Source organism: Frieseomelitta varia, unplaced genomic scaffold (genome assembly GCF_011392965.1).
Source record: "Frieseomelitta varia isolate USP_RPSP 00005682 unplaced genomic scaffold, Fvar_1.2 scaffold_589, whole genome shotgun sequence".
In the NCBI taxonomy this organism is placed as follows: domain Eukaryota; kingdom Metazoa; phylum Arthropoda; class Insecta; order Hymenoptera; family Apidae; genus Frieseomelitta; species Frieseomelitta varia.
Window position 1 is genome coordinate 2,246 of NW_025110355.1, and position 13,709 is coordinate 15,954.

The 13,709-nt window shown below is 34.8% G+C and overlaps 1 protein-coding gene and 1 long non-coding RNA gene across 2 annotated transcripts in view; both read left to right on the plus strand.

Moving 5' to 3' along the window:
• Nucleotides 1-942: 942 nt before the first annotated feature.
• On the plus strand, nucleotides 943-3,955 carry LOC122534374 (LHFPL tetraspan subfamily member 6 protein-like). The gene is made up of 2 exons (XM_043664941.1): nucleotides 943-1,036; nucleotides 3,066-3,955. The coding sequence occupies exons 1-2, from the start codon at nucleotides 943-945 to the stop codon at nucleotides 3,197-3,199; spliced, it is 228 nt and encodes a 75-aa protein (XP_043520876.1). The 3' UTR covers nucleotides 3,200-3,955.
• A 365-nt stretch (nucleotides 3,956-4,320) lies between these two features.
• LOC122534375 overlaps nucleotides 4,321-13,709 on the plus strand; it is a 14,901-nt gene continuing 5,512 nt past the window's right edge. Inside the window, exon 1 of the long non-coding RNA XR_006307867.1 lies at nucleotides 4,321-4,780. This is a non-coding gene — a long non-coding RNA (uncharacterized LOC122534375). The remainder of the gene's footprint in view (nucleotides 4,781-13,709) is intronic.

The following is a 13,709-nucleotide window of genomic DNA, read 5'->3' on the forward strand; positions in this document are numbered from 1 at the left end:
AATTTGATAAAATATTATTTATATTTGCAACTAATAAACATATATTTAATTTAATTTAATTTAATAAAATATTATTTGTATTTGTAACTAATAAATATATATTATATTTTATTTAATTTGATAAAATATTATTTATACTTGTAACTAATAAATACATATTATATTTTATTTAATTTGATAAAATATTATTTACACTTGTAACTAATAAATATATATTATATTTTATTTAATTTGATGAAATATTATTTATATTTGTAACTAAGAAACTTATACTTAATTTAATTTAATTTAATAAAATATTATTTATATTTGTAACTAATAAATATATATTATATTTTATTTAATTTGATGAAATATTATTTACATTTGTAACTACATTTACATTTGTACATTTGTTAATAAATATATATTATATTTCATTTAATTTGATAAAATATTTATATTTCTAACTAATATACATATATTTTATATTTTTTATTCAATAAATATATATTTATTAGTTAAATATATATTTGTAACAACGTATTTTTGGATACTCGAGTGATCCTCAATAAAAATGTATCAGTAGAAGCTTGTATTCTTTGTATTCAACGATTAAATTTTTCTTGTGGCATACCTCGCACTTCAGTTTCCTTCCTACAAACACGTATTTACACTTTAGTCGTTCTAATGTTAAGAGTGAAATTCAAATCCAATTCCATTATATTAATGTTTAATTACATACGTTAATGCTAATTGTATTTCTTTTGCTATAGTATGTGGCCATTGTCGACAGTTCACTCAGAATTATATTTAAAATGATATTTGTCAATTACATTTAATATTTACAAGAAATATTATTGACAAGAATAATATTTACAAGAAATATTATTAATATATTACAAGAAATATTATTGATATAATTCTTGGTATTAACCGTGATGCTTTCTTGTTACAGCAGTGATGATATGCGGCGGCCTGGTGATGTATCCAATAGGGTGGGACAACAGGGAGGTGCGGGAGTCCTGCGGGAAGGGTGCTAACGTGTACAATCTCGGTGAGTATGGAAAAGTCGAACTTTCTCTTCACGTTTCCGTGCTCTTTGACACGGCTGCGAGTCCGAATCAAATTTCCAGTTCCGTGCGCCATTGTCGCGATCGTGCGACGTCTCGGTGCAACACTCTTACAAACGATGTACGAGAAAGTTTCCACATTAGGCAGCTGACCCGCAGCCACTTCGGAAACCTTATGCAACCCGTCGGGAAAGTTATGATGGAAATTTATGATAGAACTGCCATCTTTTCTCGTTTCTCCCCCGATTTCAGCCAACACGCGCGAACTACAGTATCATAAAAAATGTATTTGGGCAGATGATTTTTTTTTACCCCAGTTTTTCTGATCAATATTAACGTTACATCAATTTGCTGGTTTGCAGAGGACAAGCTGAATGAATAAATTGTATCAATTTATTTTAAATGTTGTAACAATTTATTTAAGGATTACATCAATTGGTTTTACGAAATTCAGACAGATGATTTTTCCTCTTTTTTTTTTTTTTTTTTTTTTGATTAGTGCAGCGTATTAACGTTACAGCAATTTGCTGGTTTATAGATAGGACCAATTTATTTCAACTGTGAGAAATATATTCTTGAATAATAAACGAAAATGTGATTGACAAAAGTCATGTTCAGACAACAACAAAATTATGACAATAAACAAATATTAACCTCCATAATACGACATAAAATGAAAGGAGAACTAAATATTTTGTAGACAATCCTTTGTTATCAACAACCGCCTGCATCTTTCCAGACGTAGATTTCAATCAATTTTACACATCGCAGGATTATCACAGAACGAACGATCTGCCATTAGTGACAATGTTTCAAACAATTCGGTGGTATTTTGAAATTTTTCAGGTATCATGCTCGATTTTAAACGTTGCCAAAGGTGTTCAATCGGATTTAGATTCGGATTTTGCGACAACTATTGAAGAATATTCGCATTATTTTGATTGATCCAATTTTTCGCGGCACGATCGTTATCACGTTGATAAATTCAATTACTGTTCATCGTTTGCAGTGCATGCAGTAACATTGTTGTTTCTAACATATCACCATATCCGTTCATCTTTATATCTTTCGTTTGCCGCAAAGGATCAGTTTCTTTTGACCGGAAAGAAACATCGCCAGCACCGCGATATTTACATCTTCGTGTTTTATTGATGGAATTTAATTACGAACATTGAATCTTTTATTCTTTTCGTCGACTTGCCCATTCGAGTACCATCAGAACCTAGCAATTTGAATTTGCCTTCATCGCTGAAAAACACCAATTTAGGCCAATCCTTTGTCGTCCTTAGTGAAGATGTCTGAGTCTCGCTGTCCCATTTTTCATTGAAATTAATGGCTTTTTAACTCCGCGTCGTCCATGTAATCCGAAAGAAGCTAAACGACGTTGTGCTGTACGTACGGCTTATGTTTAAGTCACGACTCCCCTTTAAAATTCTGTGATTATCAGTTGCAGTCTTCCGTGGGTCAGCTGTTTCGTCTTGTCTAACGGGTGTCTCTTTCGGTCGTTCATACGTAGAGAAATTCCCTACGGTGTCCTCGATGTTGAAATCGTTTTTTAACGCTGTACACGGTCCGCCTCGCAAAACATCGAACGTCGCGGCATATTGGACAAAGATTCATCTTCGTTCGACGCTTTTACAATTCTTTCCCCCGGTATCTTTCGTCGAACCTTGTCCTCGCGACGTCCCACGAAGAGTACAACAAAAGTACCACGGAGGCAAAATTTAATTTAACATCCGCGAGTCGCAAATTACACGTAGAAATGAAACGTTCCTATTACCTTAACTCAGCTCATTTCTGACGAGACGCAGATATTTTCGTGAAAATTTACACGAGAGTGAAACGAAATACATTTTTGTCCAAATACATTTTGCGAACACGAAACACGCGAATGATCGAACGGACAAAACACGCGTGGCAGATAATATCGAGTCAGAGATGGTTCGGACAGGTTGTGAGAGGGGCGCACATGCGAACAGACCCGCTGACAGACGTACGTCGTATATGTTTCAGGAAAGTGTTCGGTGTCGTGGTCGAGCCACCTGCTGGTTGGCTCGGTGGCGCTGTTAATGCTGTGCTTCGGCCTGAGCTTCTGCGCGGCACGACACAAGCCGTCCAACCCGCACACCGACCCCCTGCGCATTTGACAATCGAGATATTCCCAATCGATTCACGCCTACGCCTCGCCGAAGACGACCACCCTCTCCTTCGTCACGGTCTGTTGATCGTGATCGTGTGGACCGAGCACCGAGAGAGAGAGAGATTAACCACGACGACCAAGCCTCTACCTTCGTCTGGGTACGCCACCGCACACGTCAGACCACACACGCCACACGTCACGCGTCACGCGTCACCTCTCGTGCCCCCTCGCGCCTCGCAACGTCGCACGCTTGCGCCCTCATCGAGAAACGTCGTGCGATTTCTTATTATTATCGTACCGTATCGAGAGAGAAAAAAAAAAAAAAAAACCGTATCAGTCTCGTATCGGAGCTCTGACATCGTACTGCATCGAGGAAAATTATAACGAGGCAGAAACGACGTGAGTCAGTCGACAGAGCGATCAACAACACTTTCGTTACTCTACCATCACAGTTCGATAAAGAAACGACCAGATCTCGCGAAACCTCTGTATCATTATGTATCATTACGTATAGTTGTAGCCCTTCCCCGGACGTGTTCCGTTCGAACAAACGAGAGATTTCACTTTGTTCACCTTGCCAGTGGGATCGGGTGATGAGACACGATTGACGCTTAACGCATTGTTGACCGGGAATTTTGGAAGTTATCTCACGCCGTTGGGTATTTATTTCGTAATTGGGTGTGAAAGTGAAACAGTCTGAATCAACTTCGATATATATATACTTTATATATATATATATATATGTATATAATTGCTATACAGTTTATCACACCAAAAAAATCACTAGAATATAGTATATATAAAAATATATAATAATTATATTATTATATATTATAATAATTATTGTAATACATAATAATGTAATTATATATATATATATATACATATTACATTTTAGTAATTTTTTTTGGTGTGACAAACTGTATAGCAATCACCTACGTGTAATGGTACACAACAGGTTTTGCAAATCACAAAAAAAAATCACTAAAATATAATATATATATATATATATATATATATATATATATATATATATTAATTATATTCTTTATTATATATTATTTATTATATATTTATAATTATTATAAATATATAATAAATAATATATAATAATATAATTATTATATATTTATATATATATTATATTTTAGTGATTTTTTTTGGTGTGATAAACTGTATAGCAATCACCTACGTGTAGTGGTACACAACAGGTTTTGCAAATATATTTCCTTTTGAAAAGCATACGCTATACGTTCTAGTTAAATTTGTTTTTATATCAGTGATTTTAGATCATTCTTTCTAAACAGTGTTGTTTAATTGCCCTAAAAGCCTAAAAAGCTGACTCACGATTGAAATTCTTGCAACAGTAAAATTGCGATAAAAACCTGAATAAAAGTAATTTTTTTTTATAATAAAGTGAAGACTAAAGTAAGAAAGACTTCACAATATTATCCCTGAGTGTCAGAAATTAAAATAGCCAATGCAAACGCGGTCAACAATGTGTTAACAGGAGAATCCTACGTCGAAAGATGAATGACCTTCGCAGAATCACCACTGATCGTTCGACGAAGATATCGATGACGCCAAGGTAACGAATTTTAGCATTTCTCGCGTCGAAAGCACGGAAAAACGGAAGCGCAGAAACTTTCTCCGCGTTTCAACAGAACAGAGGTGTAAGAATTTCAAGAAGACTAAGAATCGAATTATAAAACACGGCGAGGCCGAAAGTGGAGCGGATCCAGCGAGGAGCGAGTTCAATAATTTCCTATAATTATCCTTATATAATTATAAGCTTCTCACTGCGTGTTTCTGAACGATTTATGTTAACTCTTTGCCCTCGACAAACTTTTTTTTTTTTTTCGTATCTATCAGTAATTTATTTATTCGCGAAGCATCATCGCTTGATGGTGAAACTACGGGCTTGCACGGTTCGCTTGACGAGAGTCTCTCACACTGTGCGGCATTTCTTTCGAAAAGTTGGCCAAAAGTTAATTTCTTTTTCTTTTTTTTTTTTTTTTTTAATGAATTAAATGATACTTTGTCACTGTGTTTCTAAGTGTGCATGCTGTTAAAAAAAAAAAAAAAAAACTAGAAAATTTCAATAAGAAATTGACTTTGATAGTATTCTTGTTTTAAAAATTTATTCCTCCCTTTCCGATTTATGTTTGCACGTATAATACAATCGTTTGAATCGACTGATCATAGTGTCACGGGACATTCTCTATGCAATTGTTTGATAAGTAGTAAAAAAATTGTTTAACAAAAAAAATGTATGTTTCAGTTTTTCACACGATATGATAATACATTACACTGTCATGGTGTGTAGAAATGAAACGTATTATAGTGTATCGGAATGTGTTACTTAAATTACAAAAATATTTTTGGCCGACTTTCCGGCGTCGAGTGACTCGCTGTGCGTCGATTCATTTGCATTTCCGGTTCACATTGGAGAATAAAAACGACTTCAATCGATTTTTCTTTAATCCATTTGCATCGCGAGGCGAGTGAATCATGAAACGCGATGCAAATAATTCGCGAGCACCGGCTAAGAATCTCATATTTAATATAATTAAATATATGGAGAGCTCGCAGATCAATTAGCGCAAATGGCTTCTCATTAAAAACTACTTTGCACCGTGCAAATGTCTGTTTTAATTTAATTATCAGTCGATGGAACAGTTCGGTTATTATTTCGAGTAATCTACATAGCAATGTTTTTTAATAGCTTTAGTTTATTACATTCTAATAATTATGTCACACCGTGACTGTACAATAATGATTAAACCGTTCTGTTGGCTGAAGATTTTATCAAAAAAAAAAAAAAAAAAGAAAAGTAATTTCGTGGCACAAATTGTTTTTAATCAAAAGTAACTTACGCTAACGATCATAAACTCTCCATATTACGATATTATGCGCTCTTGATGTTTCGTTGTAAGCAGCGAGTGAATAGTAAATGTTTAAATCGTGATACTCGACGAATTATGAAATTATAAAACATTTTGCGAACGCGTGCAGTCTACGTTGCGATGCAAATGGATTGACTGGCAAACTAACTGGCGAGCTAACTCGGTTTACACGAGTTTCCAATTTCTCGGGCCGGGGCTGGTTCTTTTTTAGCTGGAAACTCTCGGTATCCCTTTCAGCTCATTCAGGGTCTTTTGGCTCGTTGCAGTGGTACGAGTGATAATCCTCTTATAACGGGGAAAATCCGTGCATGCATATGGAAATCGAGTCGAGTTTCGAATAATTCATTAAAGACCCGGCAGCGGAATGAAACGCGTAAAATATTATCGGAAAACACGGCATTCTGAATTCGTTCGCGACGATGACGACCGCAGTCTCAGGCCTCGACGAGAAACGTCACCTCTTTTCTTTGGAATATTTGGCCAAAAATTGCAGTGTTTCAAGTATATTGAACTATAACCCAGGTGAAACAAATAATCTATCACTTAACATATAAAATAATTAATAATTTGTTGCCTACGTGATACATTTATTACTTCCGATACACCGATGAATTCAAATAGAAGACGAATTACGGTATACGGCTTGGTCACTCGTTATGGTCCGCGAACCAGTTACTAGCGCGAGAGGTTAAAAGCGTTTAAATACGTCTCCGTTAAACGACGCCACCTCACCGAATAAGTAACATAACCTTAATTAGTTAAATTTTGTCGTGCAACGTAACGAATTTGGCGGGAAGAGATCGTACTTTGGCACGTTTTATAGTAGTAACGATTCGTGAAATTGTTGAATAATATAATTTTGTACGAAATGTGTGAAAACGGGGCTAGACAATAGTGAACCTGCGTCGTGAATTTTACAATTTATTGATAGCAACTACCTAATTTAAACAATATGAATTCCAAACTGACATGTCCGACGTGCGAAGGAAAAACTTTTTACACCCGTTTGATTGTTTTCCTTGTAGACTCGATACCTAACCTAACCTAAATCACCTTGTAGATTCGATACCTAACCTAACCTAGACCATATCACTTTTATCAACTGCTCCCATCGAATAGTTTTAATAATTATAATGTACCAAATCGTATACAACTATCGAAACATGTAACAAAACATCTGAGATCCCGTAATCAAGGAGATAATAACAGTCACGCTCTGCTCAGACTAATTGTGAGTTATGAATTGATGCGAATTCTTTATGACCGACTATAATTGTCGTTAATATCGAAGGGATTAATACCAAACATCCGGTCAAACGATTTGAAAATTCGGTTAAAAAATTCTGCGTAAAAATTTCGTTCGTTTGACACATATTAAAAAAAAAAAAGAAGAAACCTAACCTAACCTGAACCACCTGTGACCGTGCCACTTTTATCAACTGCTGTCATCGAATAATTATATTAATTATAATTATAATTATTTACAATATAAATTATAAATAACTGTAATAATATAATAATATAAAAATAATATAAATAATTATATAATTTATAAATTATAAATAATTTAAATGAAAAAGAAACCTAACCTAACTTGAACCACATGTGACTGTGCCATGTTTATCAACTGCTGTCATCGAATAATTATATTAATTATAATTGTTTAATAATAATATTATATTGTATTAATTATAATTATAATTATTTATAATGTAAATTATAAATAACTATAATAATATAATAATATAAAAATAATATAAATAATTATATAATTTATAAATTATAATTTAAAAGGAGAAGGAATCTAACCTAACTTGAACCACATGTGACCGTGCCACTTTTATCAACTGCTGTCATCTAATAATTATATTAATTATAATTGTTTAATAATAATATTATATTATATTAATTATAATTATAATTATTTATAATGTAAATTATAAATGATTTAAAAGAAGAAGAAACCTAACCTAACTTGAACCACCTGTGACCGTGCCACTTTTATCAGCTGTCATCGAATAATTATATTAATTATAATTATTTAATAATAATATTATATTATATTAATTATAATTATTTATAATATAAATTACAAATAATTACAATAATATTATAATATAAAAATAATATAAATAATTATATAATCTATAAATTATAAATAATTTAAAAGGAGAAGAAACCTAATCTTGAACCACATGTGACCGTGCCGCTTTTATCAACTGCTGTCATCGAATAATTATATTAATTATAATAATATAAATAATTATATAATTTATAAATTATAAACAATTATAATTATAATTAATATAATTATTATATTTATTCGTGTATGAATAATTATAATAATTATATTGCAAACAAAACGTTTGAATTGAAAGGTGATAACAGTCTGCTCGTCATCAGACTAAGTTATGAATTGATCCGATATTCTTTTACCATAGTCGCCCTCTACTTAGTTCACGGCTATATACGACTATACTCGTCGCCAGTATCGAAAGGGTTAATCACGCTCCGAATTCATCCTCGTCGGGCTCAAGGCAGCAACCTTTGTCCGCTCGAAAGGCTGAACTTTCCCTCCGTTCGACGTCCCCCAAGCTACTCGGGGGGGTAATAGCAATCGCGTGATTATCGAGATGGTGGGAGGGTTGAGGCGGAGCGTGCGGGGAAATTGGAAAAGTTGAACGACGGCCGATACTACATAGTACATAGCTGTCGGCGCTCGGCCCACGTACTCGAAATTCTAAGCCGTGGCTCGTTAGCCCCTCGCGCCCCGACAAAAGGGCCAGCCAACGCGATTCAGACAGACAGAGGGGCGGAAGGGCGGAAGTGGGGACGAACGAATGTCTTTTTCTTCTCTCTGATTTCCATAGAACGCAACCGTCGTGGCCGCAATTGAAATTACGCGAGCAAGAAAAAAAAAAAAAAAAGGGAGAGGACAAGGGGAGAACAGTTGCTGTGGCAGCTTGAGCCTCCATTGGAAGGTGGATTTTATCTTCGAACATGCGGCGTTCCGCGACAGCCGGATCGTATCGTTCGGATTAAATCTGTGGCGAGAGGACCGGCTGCGGTTCCGGTTCCGGTTCCTCCACGCGGTCGCGGTCTCCCGTGTTCAATTCTGTCCGTCTGCCACGATTCGTAAGGAAGGTTAACACTCTGACGGTCGTGTTTTGTATTTTTTTTTCATCTTCTCGTCTTTTGGTTTTACGTGCTCGCCACCGGGGATAATTACACAGTCGTTCGTGGCATAATTGCACGACAAATTAGAGGCTTTTAGTCATCTTTCATCTGTCGTGTTGGGTAATTTAAAGAATTTATAACCAGATCTCGTTGCAAGTTAATTTTGGGCGCGAGGAGTTTCTCTTCCACGAGCGTAATTAATAATTAATAATTAATACACGACGTTTATTGGCAAAAGTTAGTTTGTTAAGTGAGAGATTTTTACTCATCCTCCACATTGTGTAGGCAATTTAAAGAATTTAAAGAGTCAGATCTTCCTGTGAATCTCATTGCAAGTTAATTTCAGGCACGAGGAGTTTATTTTCCACGAGCATAATTAATAATTAATAATTACACGACGTTTATTGACAAAAGTTAGTTTGTTAAGTTAGAGATTTTTACTCATCTTCCACAATCTGTAGATTAATTTAATTTAAAGAATTTGCAACCAAATCCCCCTATGAATCTCATTGCAAAAAGTTTTTCTTCCACGAGCATAATTAATAATTAATAATTACACAACGTTTATTGACAAAAGTGAGTTTGTTAAGTTAGAGATTTTTACTCATCTTTCACAATGTGTAGATTAATTTAATTTAAAGAATTTGCAACCAAATCCCCCTATGAATCTCATTGCAAGTTAATTTCAGGCGCGACGAGCTTCTCTTTCACGAGCATAATTAATAATTAATAATTACACGACGTCTATTAACAAAAGTTAGTTTGTTAAGTTAGAAATTTTTACTCATCCGCCACAATGTGTAGATTAATTTAATTTAAAGAATTTATAACCAATATAATTTCGGGCGCGAGGAGTTTCTCTTCCACGAAGCATAATTAATAATTAATAATTGCACGACGTCTATTGACAAAATTGAGTTTGTTAAGTTAGAAATTTTTACTCATCCGCCACAATGTGTAGATTAATTTAATTTAAAGAATTTATAACCAATATAATTTCGGGCGCGAGGAGTTTCTCTTCCACGAAGCATAATTAATAATTAATAATTGCACGACGTCTATTGACAAAATTGAGTTTGTTAAGTTAGAAATTTTTACTCATCCTCCACAATGTGTAGATTAATTTAATTTAAAGGAATTACAACCAGATCATCCCTCCATGAATCTCTGACATTGCGCTAATTACGGGCGCAAGGAGCGTTTCTCTTCCTTTCGTCAATTAACCAAGTGCGTACTAGAAGTGTTAGAACTATTAGAACATCGAATTCCAGGTCTGAAACGAATTTCTGTCGTACGTCTGTCTGAAAATAACGACGCAAAGTCACATTCTCGTGACGCCGGCGAAAAGAAGTGACAGCGATGCGTCAAGACTCGGTCGTGTTTTTGAGCTCGGGACAGCTTCAATAACGTCGCTCTAACACGCGAACTAGAGCGAGATAGAGAGAGATAGAGATAGAGATAGAGAGATAGAGAGAGAGAGAGAGAGAGAGAGAGAGAGTGGAAGATGGCGCGTTATGCGATTTCGTCGGCCGCGGGCAAAAAACCAGCCGCGTCCGCCTTTGAAAAAAATGTCATAAAATCGCTAAAAGCCGCGGCCTCTGTTTCTCCCGGCTTTTACACCACTCGTTCTCCCCCTTCGTCGCTCCTCGCCATCCCGCCGTTTCTCCTTTTTGTCCGCGTTTTCGCTTTGCGGGGGACGCGACGCGAGATTTTCGGCCAGGCCGCCTCGGCCAGTGAAATGTTACTGTGAAAACCGTGGCCGTGCTTTTTCCTCCCAGCCGAGGTTTCTTAGCCTCGTTACCAGGCACGCGTGGAATAACTACTAATTTGCGAAGCACGATTCTATCGTTAGCTCTTTGGGCGTTCAATTTTTTTCGAGAAACTCATCGTTTCGTCACAGGAAATTTCGATCGCGCCCCTCCTTTGTGTTTTTCACTTTTTCGTCCGGCTGTTTCAGCTGGCTTTGTTCTCGAATTAACCCTTTGAGTACCATGGTCGCATATGAGACGAATACAGTCTGATCACAGATTGATCTGAATGAAATATGAAGTTTATAGTGGATTTTAAATACGCGATTTAAATTTCTTATGAAATAGTTAAACTATTTAAATTTTTTACGAAATAGTTAAACTATTTAAATTTTAAAAATTTAAATTTTTTACGAAATAGTTAAACTATTTAAATTTAATTATATATATACATTGTTGATATATTAATTAATTGACATATTAATGATGATGTGTTTAACTTTAAATATATTTAACTTTATTTAACTTTAAATATATACTTATATTTCATAAGTAATATAATATTACTTAAATATATTTATATTTATTTAACTTTATATATAACTTTATATATTTAACTTTACATTTATTTAACTTTAAATATATATAAATTTATTTAATATTACTTAAATACATTTAACTTTATTTAACTTTAAATATATTAATATTATACAATGAAATATTGTATACAATTAATAATATTGACACAATTAAGTAGTTAAATTATTTTATATATATAAAAATCTTATTTCTCGCGAGATAAATTTGACATAGATACAAACAATTTACGTACGCATAATTTTAAAATAAATGTTTCGTCATTCAGAACGCAAGTTTAAAGTTTCCTGTATTTTAGGTTATGTTCGTGTACGTTCAAATATTCAGGTTCACTAATGTACAGTACATGTCAGTAAAGTTAAATTTTAACGTGTCGAACAATCTACGCTCGAAAACAAATCTCCTGCATTGTCCAGTTTGGCTCAATTGAGAAATTACAATTACAACTCATAATTAATTACTCTTCGTATCGATCGATCAGAGTCTGCCGGTCTTTGACGGCGAACGGAAAAATATATTCCGTCTGCACGGAACATTTTGGCTGGAAGTATTCAGTATTCACTCAAAGTATTCACTCAAAGGATTGAAACGAGTAAAAATATAGAACGATCGGTTCGAAACCGATCGACGAGAAAATCGTTTCGTAAAAACGTCTTTCTATTCGAAGACTATGTTCGTTGTTTGTTTCGACGAGTTTAATAATATCAATCTCGAACAAAAATATATACGAAGATCGGTTAGAAACCGATCGACCACAGAATCGTTTCGTAAGAACGTCGTTTTATTCGAATTACTACGTTCGTTGTTTGTCCTGACGAGTACTAAGTACACGTTTAATAATATCAATCTCGAATAAAAATATATACAAAGATCGGTTAGAAACCGATCGACGACAAAATCATTTCGTAAAAACGTCGTTCTATTCGGAGACTACGTTCGTTGTTTGTTGTTTCCGGCGAGTACTAAGTACACGTTTAATAATATCAATCTTGAATAAAAATATATACAAAGATCGGTTAGAAACCGATCGACGACAGAATCGTTTGATAAGAATGTCGTTCTATTCGAATTACTACGTTCGTTATTTGTCCCGACGAGTATCAACAATAAATAGTCCTCGTAGTTTAATAATATCAATCTGTTGGTACATTTTATTCACTCGTTTCGAGATACATCGTCTCGTTGTCTCGCGAGATGAATACAGAGAGAAGAGACAGAGAGAGAAATAGAGAGAGAGTGAGATCCATCTTCTTACTGAAATAACACCAGGGAAGATTGTTTCCGCGAGAAACGACGACGGTTGTTGCCACCGTGAATCGGTATTTCCTTTAGCGTAACAGGGCACAGTCGGCCGAGGGAACTCGGCGGCGTAGCGCGGTTTTAAACGAACGGTAATTTAAATGGTAATCGTGGCAGACGGTATCGCGCGGCGATTCCAATTTAAATTTAAAACGTCAAAACTTGCCCGCTCGCTGGCAACACTCGCTCGACGTATATATATATATATATATATATATATATATATATACATATATATCGCCCGAGGAATCAATTGCCCGTTTTCCCTTCTCGCTCGGCCGCGCGGAAGTTCCTCGGCGCGGGAACGCTCGGAGAAGAGAGATTTACGGTTCGGGGACTCGGTGGGAGCCGGTGTAACGGAAGAATCGGTGAAACAATCGGACGAGTTACCACCCGCTCTTTTTTTTTTTCCCCCCGCCATCTTTTTTCCGTTTGAAAACGAAACGTGTCCTCCGTACGTCGAGAATTGAACGAAAATTGTTACGTCCGATCTCTCGTGATTTGACGTTCGTCTTTGACACAGAATTTGCAATATCTTCCTCAGTTTTAAGAACTGTGAAATCTAACCCAGGTAAAACAAATAATTTCTTACTCAACATAAGAGGTGATCAGTAATTTATTACTTGCACGATAAATTCATTAATTTCTCAGTAATTTCTATTAAATATATATATAAATATAATATAATTTCTATAAATTTATTAGTTCTCAGTACTCTACTAAATATAAATATAATTTCTATAAATTTATTACTTCTCAGTACTCTACTAAATATAAATATAATTTCTAT